General features: G+C 40.6%; 1 protein-coding gene across 1 annotated transcript; it reads left to right on the top strand.

The window, feature by feature from the left end:
- The first annotated feature begins 451 nt into the window (after positions 1-451).
- Positions 452-4,930, top strand: LOC139714686 (uncharacterized). Its single transcript, XM_071626361.1, has one exon. It carries the CDS (start codon positions 452-454, stop codon positions 4,928-4,930), a length of 4,479 nt encoding a protein of 1,492 aa, XP_071482462.1.
- The last annotated feature ends 4,948 nt before the right edge of the window (positions 4,931-9,878 follow it).

Raw genomic sequence — 9,878 nt, 5'->3', positions numbered from 1 at the left:
GCAGACGGTCGGTCTAGCGCGTCGTGTGTAGGGCTAGTGCAGTTTGTGAGTGTGCGTATGCTGGATGTGTATGTGTGGGGGCTTGCGTACACATTGGCTACGGGTCACGCCGAATTTTCAGGAAGATTAGCCTCGGTTAAAGGCTTTGATATATTTTCCTTGGTTTGCACAATCGTGCTATGTGGTCGTTTGTAGTGAGTGTGTATACTCATTCTATGTCCTTAGATCACATGCTAATGTGATGCCGTGGTGTTCTGATTGTATGCCTGATTCAAAGGTTTAGGGATTTTGATGTTTTCTGCTTATCGTAGAAAATTTTTGCCTGTTCTGCGCATGTGACTGGGTTCATGCGTACATGTGTACTCATATGCAGTGCATTTCTTTTGTTAAGGCTTTGTAGTTTTGTGAGGATTTGTGACTTCTTGCAAGTTTTGATTTTGATATTCCCACAATGGCTGATGTCGTGCAGAGCTTTGTTGATGAACCCACTCAGGAAGGTTTTAATAACCTGAGGAAGGCAGAACTGGTGGAAGTTGCTCGGATTTTAGAAATCCCGATCAAAACATCGGATCGAAAAGCAGAGATCAAGGGCACAATTTCTGAGTTTTTTACCAATACTGGTATCTGGCCTGCCTCTTTGTCAGAGGATGAAGCAGGGACAGATGATAATGAAATTATCACACCTTTGGTAACCCCTGCAGGAAGTGAATTGAAGAAAATTGAGATCCAGCTTCGGATGAAGCAGCTGGAAGTCGAGGCAAAGAAAATAGAACTCGAAATCGAGTCAATCGATGCAAAATCGAATGAACCTTCTTCCGGCAGTTCAGCAAAGTCATCAAAATTTGATGCATTAAGGCAATCTCAATTGGTGCCGAAATTTCGTGAAGACCGGGTAGAAGAGTTTTTCCAGCACTTTGAAAAAGTGGCTGTGAGTTTAGAATGGCCCAAGGAAGTGTGGCCGACATTGATACAGAGCTCGCTGTTAGGGAAGGCCCAAGAGGTCTATGCGTCTCTCACTATCCAAGAGTGTTCTGATTATGAGAATTTGAAGAGTTCCGTGTTAAGGGCGTACGAGTTGGTGCCGGAAGCCCACAGGCAACTGTTTCGGAATTATAGGACATTTGTTGATTTTGTGCAACACAAGCAGACCCATTTTGAACACTGGTTAAGGTCGTCTGGTGTTGATGATTTCCACAAACTGAAAGAGTTGGTATTGTTAGAGGAGGTGAAGAGGTGTGTTCAGCCAGATCAGCGGCAGTACCTGGAGGAAAGGGAAGTAAATGTTGGTGCCAGGAGAGCTGCTGTCCTCCTTGATGAGTATGTGCTTACGCACAAGGGTACTTTCAAACTTTCTTCAAGCAAGAAAGGAGGCCAGGGTGTGCCAAGAAAAGGAGCTGTTGCTCCGAGCATTCCCAAGCCCGATCTTGATCAAAAGCCGAACAAGGCTTGCTTCTATTGCAAGAAGGACGGACATGTGATGTCATCTTGCTGGAAGTTAAAAAAGAAGCGAGAAAAAGAGGGGATTAGCAACCCCAAAGCATTGCCAGATGCTTTAGCTACCACTCGCACAGAGCATCTGCCATCGTTTGAACGGGTGGCAGAGAATTACAAACCTTTCATATCTTCAGGGTATGTTAGTTTGACGCCTGATAGTGAGCAGGTTCAGGTTCACATTTTGAGGGATACAGGAGCATCACAGAGTCTCCTGTGTGCAAATACATTGCCATTTTCGGTTGAATCTTCTGTGGATTCAGAAGTGTTTGTGAGGGGAGTTGAAGGTGGGAGTGTCCGAGTGCCTCTTCATAATATAGAATTGAAGAGCGATCTTGTCAGTGGCTCAGTTGTAGTAGGTATTTTGCCTACATTGCCAGTCGAAGGTGTCACCTTATTGCTCGGCAATGATATCGCTGGAGAGAAGGTTTTGTTTCACTTTCTCCCAAGTAAGACACCCGTGGTTGACGAAGCCACAGAGAAATTGGTTCAGGATATGCCTGATGTGTTTCCCTCATGTGCTGTTACCAGGTCAATGGCTCGTGAACTGAAGAAAGAGGAGCAAGAGGATATCTTGGCTGATACTTTCTTCTCTAGACTTGAAGAGTCTAGCAGCAGTGATGATGCACATATGGACCATGGTCAAATGTCAGAGATTTCTCGTCAGAGTCTGGTTGAATTGCGGGGCAAAGACCCTGAAATAGTGCGTCTTGCACAGTCACTTGTACCTGAGGATGAGGAAGTGAATGAAACAGTGAAGTTTTACAAGAGGGATGGTGTCTTGATGAGGAGGTGGCGCCCTCCTGATGCCACAAGTGATGAGGATATTCGAGATGTTCATCAAGTAGTGGTACCAAAGATGTACCGGAAGGAGATTATATCTCTTGCCCATGAAGCACCATTGGCAGGTCATTTGGGGATCAACAAAACCCAAGAGAAGGTGCTTCGATATTTCTTCTGGCCAGGTTTGCGACATGACGTCGCAGAGTTTTGTCGGTCTTGCCATGTGTGTCAGGTAGTTGGCAAGCCAAACCAGAAGATTCCCCCTGCCCCTTTAAGGCCAATTCCGGCCTTCGAAGAACCGTTTAGTCGGGTCATTGTGGATTGTGTCGGTCCTCTTCCAAGGACAAAGTCGGGTAATCAGTATTTGCTGACGATGATGTGTGCATCTACCCGCTTCCCCGAGGCAATTCCATTACGGACAATTACTGCCAAGAATGTCAGTAAAGCTCTTGTGAAGTTCTTCACAATGGTAGGACTTCCAAAGTGTGTGCAGTCAGACCAAGGGTCTAATTTCACATCCAAAATCTTCCAACAGGTGATGAGTGAGTTAGGTGTAGAATGTAAGAAATCAAGTGCTTACCATCCACAGAGCCAGGGAGCTCTTGAACGCTTTCACCAAACCTTGAAGAATATGATGCGTGTGTACTGCCGTGAGCACGAGAAAGAGTGGGATGAGGGTATTCCTCTCCTCTTGTTTGCAGTTCGAGAATCGGTCCAGGAATCTCTTGGATTCAGTCCTTTCGAGCTGGTCTTTGGGCACTCAGTTCGTGGTCCCTTGAAGATCTTGCAAGAAAAGATCTTGGTTGAGCCGGAGTCCAACCTATTGGACTATGTGTGTCAGTTCAAGGATAGACTTTCTTGTACTCGTGAATTAGCTGCAGGTCATCTGAAGGCAGCTCAGTCTAACATGAATAGACTGTTTGATCGGAAGGTGAAAGAAAGGCATTTTGAGCCTGGTTCTAAGGTTCTTGTGTTGCTCCCTCTTCAAGGAGATGCCTTGAAGGCTAGACATGCAGGGCCGTATGTGGTTGAGAAAAGGGTGAGTGATGTCAATTACATCATCCTGACACCTGATAGGAGGAAGAAGAGAAGACTCTGTCATGTCAACATGCTAAAGGAGTATGTTGAAAATGTAGAAGAGGCTAAAGAAAAGCCTGTTGCCACAGTTGGAATCGGTTGTGAAGTAGATGGTGAAGACAGTGAGAGTGATGATGTGGAAATTCCGCAGTTGATGTTGAAGAATTCTGAGGTGTTAGCAAATCTATCTGACACATTATCTCATCTTCCAGGAGTAGAGAGAGCTCAGGTGATGGATGTAGTCCATGAGTATGAACACCTCTTCAGTGATGTACCAGGTCGTACTAGTGTGGTGGTGCATGATGTTGATGTGGGGGACTCCTCCCCTGTCAAGCAACACCCATATCGTGTGAATCCATTGAAAATGGATGTTCTGAGGAAGGAAGTTCAATATATGCTTGAACATGACCTTATTGAGCCCAGTAAGAGTGGATGGAGTTCTCCCTGTGTGTTGGTTCCAAAGCAGGATGGTTCTTTGCGTTTCTGTATGGATTACAGGTTGCTCAATTCGAAAACAAAGTCAGACTCGTACCCTTTGCCCCGCATCGATGATTGTATTGATCGCGTAGGGAATGCCAAATACGTCAGTAAGTTTGACCTTTTGAAGGGGTACTGGCAGGTTCCCCTCAGTGAAAGAGCGAAAGAACTGTCTGCATTCGTGACTCCTGACGGATTCTTCCAATACAAAGTGATGCCGTTCGGGATGAAGAACGCGCCCGCTACATTCCAGAGACTCATCAACACCGTCACGTCTGGCTTGGTGGGATGCGAGGCGTATCTCGACGACATCATAGTGTACAGCCATACATGGGAGGACCACCTTCTGAGAGTCAGAGCACTGTTTGACCGCTTGACCAGTGCCAACCTTACGGTGAACTTGAGGAAATGTGAGTTCGCCCGAGCAAAAGTCGTGTTCCTGGGTCATATTGTGGGACATGGTTCCGTCAAGCCTGTTGAAGCAAAGGTGGAGACGATCCTGAACTTTCCCCGCCCACAGAGTAAGCGAGAGCTGAGACGATTTCTGGGCATGACTGGCTATTATCGGAAGTTCTGCCATAATTTCGCTGATGCTGCAACACCGCTCACCAACATGTTGCGGAAAGACTCGCAGTTCGACTGGTCAGATGACTGTCAAGTTGCTTTCAACCGGCTGAAGGCAATGCTAGCGAGTTCTCCGGTTCTTGCAGCGCCGAACTTCGACAAGCAGTTCATTCTTATGGTGGACGCGAGTGACACAGGAGGAGGAGGAGCCCTGATGCAGAAGGACGACAATGGAGTTGACCATCCCGTCGCGTACATGTCCAGAAAATTCAACAAACATCAGCGACGGTACTCCACTGTCGAGAAGGAGACGTTAGCGCTCGTCATGGCTCTTCGTCATTTTGACGTGTACCTGAACACTACAAAGTATCCAGTGCTGGTGTACACAGACCACAATCCGCTTGTGTTCCTGTCGCGAATGAGGAACAAAAATGGACGCCTAACCAGATGGGCGCTAGTGCTACAGGAGTACAACCTTGTGATACAGCACGTACGCGGAAAAGACAATGTCATTGCAGACGCTTTGTCCCGTGGATAATATAGAAGTACGCGTATTTCCACAGATGGGACAAAAGGACACAGATGTGCTTAATGTCCAGAGATAACAGACTGGTGATGACTTGGAAGCACGAACAATACCAGACAAAAGAAATGTGTTTCCATGTTATTGTAAGAGAAGGGTATTTTTCATGTCAAAGAAAGAGTGTTCTTGTTTTGAAATGATGACACAAACATTGTGTACACTGTTTTAATTTGTATCCATAATTTGTTCTTGTCTGCATGGGAAAAGCAGCATGTTTTCCAAATTGTCATGATTTTTTGCACCAAAACAGGGCAGAATCATTTCCAGCGATATAGCATGAGTTTTGCTATGTTTTATGCTTTATGTGCTGAAGAAAAGGGGTTTCAGTAATACTGCATATTTTGATACAGTGTATAATGTAGACATTGTATTAATTGGAACTGTAAATTAAGTTGCATTGCTGTTTGCAGAAAGCACACACAAAAGCTGTTGTTGCTTCTCTTTAAATGTTTAATTTGCAAGAGTTGGAATATTTGTGGTATCACAGGAGTTGACCAATTATACATGTTTTCCATTGCATAGATTATTAAATTATAAGTATGATACTTATAATGTTTGATGATTGTGCAAGGTTCATGAGACCATACAGGTATACAGTCATAACCAGGTTATATTCATGTGATATCTTGTTTCAGAAACAGAGAGAGTATAACAGGTGTTCATGATTGCATTGTTTTGCTATACTCTAGTCACTGTACATGCATTTATTGTCTTGAAGAACAAGGCTTTACAGTACTTGAACAGAAGTGTCAAGAAATTAGAAATGTAAAGATGTTTGTTAGACCAAACAGTTGAGCTGAACGCATTGTTATGTCAGTTTTCATCAAAGGTCAGATTGCTATAAGCTCACCATGTAAAAATGGTTAATAAGTATAGTGAATGGAAGATTACTTCTATTATTGGTGACATACACAATAATCACAACAAAAATGTGTGAAGTTCATTATGCAAACTGCATGATTATTAGCTAGTGTATGCAGGTTATTCAGTGATATGTGTAGCGTTTTTTTTTTTCTTCAAGCATATGCACATCAAGCTAAGATAGAAGCTTGATCTGTTCATACTTATGGCATATTGTTTAATGTTACAAGTACAGTGTACATGTACAGTGTATTTTGTTCTGAACCAGCAGCATTTCTTAGACTTCGACTAGGTGTTGAAATGTTTGGCCAGTTGATACTCAAAAGCATTTCAGGAAAGCTAAAGAGAATACATGCTTCATGATTTATGACCAAGCAGAAAAAAAAAGAAGAAAAGAAAACAAGGAATGTTGTGGTTGTAAAGTTTTGCGCGTATACGCACATGCTTGTTCCGAGCAGGTAGTGGGTCTATATTTAGACAGTTAGCCTACGCTCAAGAAAGGTTTTAATAAGGCTCATAAGTCTGAGCTTGTTTATGTGAAGAATCCACGAACACACAACTGTGCATTCTTATGTATTGTGTTTCGGAACATGTTTGTAACGACTGTTTGCAGTTTGACTGGAAAGTTCTTCCATAACTTCCCGTCTTAAGGGGGGAGATGTGATGCGCCTTGAACAAGGCTAATACCAATAAAGAGGTCCGCAGCAAGTTATCGCTCTCAGATCAAGACATGGCTTCCCAATCGTGGTCTTTTGCAACATTGTTGTGATGGTTTGGGTGCGATCTGCCAGGAATGGAGCGGAACATTTTGATTGTCATGATGTGGTGATTGGGTTGAGTCGTGACAATAATGAAAGTAGAGAATTTGGTTCTCGATCATGTTTTAAATCGAAATCAGTCTGTGTAATGAGTCTCTCCATTATTGCGGTGATGAATTTGAATTCGAAGAATTTTCAAAGTTTTATTGAATTCCCAGTAAATTGGGTATTTGGCAGTAACAACGCAAAGTAAAGAAACATTGGACAAGTATAATTTTGTTACTCGCTAGAAATCCGGGAAAGGTTCGACAAAATGAAGAATCCGTTATTGGGGAAATCGTTCATCACATTGGAAACGGGTTTTAAACCGTTTCCAACGCAAAGCCGTCAAATTTTCGTGCAAGGTAGACGAAATCATTGGTTTTCAAGAAAAAGAACGTTATGAGTTCAATAAACGACCAATTTAAGATGTTTGATAGTCTAATTACTTGCAGTTTGCCACAAGTATCAAAGTATTTGAAAGTAATAGAACGAATGAAATGCCTTTTTCTCCTTCATCTTTAATTGCGTGTCCTATTGTTTCTTATCTCTGCGTCATTGCTACTAATGACGCAAAGTACTTTAATGATTTGTAACAAACCCGCCAATTTTATTGCTTATAATGGCGTTACTCACAAGTATAAAAGAAACTTACAGATTTCGATCCTAGCTATTTCTACATACGGGTCATTCAAGGAAACTCCTCAACTCAAAATTGAAATGAATGTGTAGAATGACGTTGTATCGCAAAAAGATGCCAATAAGCGCGCAACGGTGACGAAGTTTCCTCAGACCATAGTAACCCAAATTCGTACAATTCACCTTTGGTGAATTTCTTTTCAATGTGACAGCTTTAAACGCCTTTTCCTCAGAAACTTGTGCGTTCGATACCTGCGTAAGGGAAATTGATATAACGGTGATGAAATCGAATTAGCGTTTTACTAAAGCTTCCCTGTATTTCCTGCAAATTTTGTATGTGACAGTAATAACTGGAAGGAGAGAAACTAGAAATCCGGGGAAGGTTCGACAAAACCAAAAAAAAAAAACAGTTATTGGGGAAATCGTACATTACAATGCAAACGGGTTTGAAACCGTTTCCAAAGGAAAACCGTCAAATTTTCGTGCAAGGTAAACGAAATCATTGGTTCACCAGAAAGAACGGTTTTGCGTTTGAAACGGTTTCAAACGCAAAACCGTCAAATTTTCGTGCAAGGTAAACGAAATCATCGGTTTTCAAGAAAGAGAACGTTATGAATTCAAGTGAGTGATAACGACCAATTTAGGATGTTTGATAGTCTCATGACTTGCAGTTTGCCACAAGTACCAAAGTATTTGAAAGTAATACTACGAATGAAATGCCTTTTTCTTCTTGATCTTTAATTGCGTGTCCTATTTTTTCTTATCTTTGCGTCATTACTACTAATGACGCCATATATTTTAAATGATTTGTAACAAACCCGCCAATTTTATTTCTTATAATGGCGTAACTCACAAGTTTAAAAGAAACTTTTACAGATTTCGATCAAAGTAGACAGTTTGGGCCACGATAATGTTTCAAAGAGAAATTAGTATGTGTAATGAGTTTCTTCATTCTTAATATACAAAATTGTGCTACTTTCTCCAAACTACTTGAAATCGAATTAACGGTTAATGAAATTTTCAACGAGGAAGCATTTTCGATGTGTTCTTTAAGGAGAGAAAATTCCTTTGATTCGTTCTGTCGATTTTTTTCTACTTTGTTACTCGCTGGAAATCCGGGGAAGGTTCGACAAAATAAAGAAATCCGTTATTGGGGAAATTGTACATTACATTGAAAATGGGTTTGTGAACCGTTTCCAACGTAAAATCGTCCAATTTTCCTACAAGGTAAACGAAATAATTGGTTTTCAAGTAAAAAAAAAAATAAATAATAGAACGAATGAAATGCTTTTTTCTTCTTGATCTCTAATTGCGTGTCCTATGGTTTTCTTATCTTTGCGTCATTACGGTTGTAATGACGCAAAGATAAGACATCATAGGACACAATAAAATAAATGTCAAAATGTTTTCACACACTGCGAATTTTGTGAATCTGGTACAAAACTCCTTCTTTGTTGAAAGGAAACAAATCATTAAATTGTGAATTTTGTTTTTCATTTCTTATGACGCAATTCACAAGTTTAAATCGAAATTAGTCGAATTTCGATTTAAAACATGATCGTGACCCAAATTCTCTACTTTCATTATACTTTGGAAAATCAAAATCAGGCTATAGAATCACTATTTTCTTGTATTCACTCAGTTTTTTTCAAACTTGTGAATTGCGTCATAAGAAATGAAAAACAAAATTCACAATTTAATGATTTGTTTCCTTTCAACAAAGAAGGAGTTATGTACCAGATTTACAAAATTCGCAGTGTGTGAAAACATTTTGTCATTTAATTTATTGTGTCCTATGATGTCTTATCTTCACGTCATTACAACCGTAATGACGCAAAGATAAGAAAACCATAGGACACGCAATTAGAGATCAAGAAGAAAAAAGCATTTCATTCGTTCTATTAGTTTTTTTTTTACTTGAAAACCAAATATTTCGTTTACCTTGTACGAAAATTTGACGATTTTACGTTGGAAACGGGTCACAAACCCATTTTCAATGTAATGTACAATTTCCCCAATAACGGATTTCTTTATTTTGTCGAACCTTCCCCGGATTTCCAGCGAGTAACAAAGTAGAAAAAATCGACAGAACGAATCAAAGGAACTTTCTCTCCTTAAAGAACACATCGAAAATCCTTCCTCGTTGAAACTTTCATTGAACGCTAATTCGATTTGAAGTAGTTTGGAGAAAGTAGCACAATTTTGTATATTAAGAATGAAAAAACTCATTACACATACTAATTTCTCTTTGAAACATTATCGTGGCCCAAACTGTCTACTTTGATCGAAATCTGTAAAAGTTTCTTTTAAACTTGGGAGCTACGCCATGATAAGAAATAAAATTGGCGGGTTTGTTACAAATCATTTAAAATATATTGCGTCATTAGTAGCAATGACGCAAAGATAAGAAACAATAGGACACGCAATTAAAGATCATCAAGAAAAAGGCATTTCATTCGTCCTATTACTTTCAAATACTTTTGTACTTGTGGCAAACTGCAAGTCATGAGACTATCAAACATCCTAAATCGGTCGTTTATCACTTACTTGAATTCATAACGTTCTCTTTCTTAAAAACCAATGATTTCGTTTACCTTACACGAAAA

This window comes from Diadema antillarum, unplaced genomic scaffold, assembly GCF_040938485.1.
Source record: "Diadema antillarum isolate AM-2024a unplaced genomic scaffold, OU_Dant_1.0 seq00002381_RagTag, whole genome shotgun sequence".
Classification (NCBI taxonomy): domain Eukaryota; kingdom Metazoa; phylum Echinodermata; class Echinoidea; order Diadematoida; family Diadematidae; genus Diadema; species Diadema antillarum.
Note: the sequence above shows the minus strand (reverse complement) of the source record. Positions and strands in the feature narration are given on the sequence as shown.

Bases quoted from the DNA above. Each gene is read 5' to 3' on its own strand.
- LOC139714686 (XM_071626361.1), top strand. From the start codon at position 452: ATGGCTGATGTCGTGCAGAGCTTTGTTGATGAACCCACTCAGGAAGGT.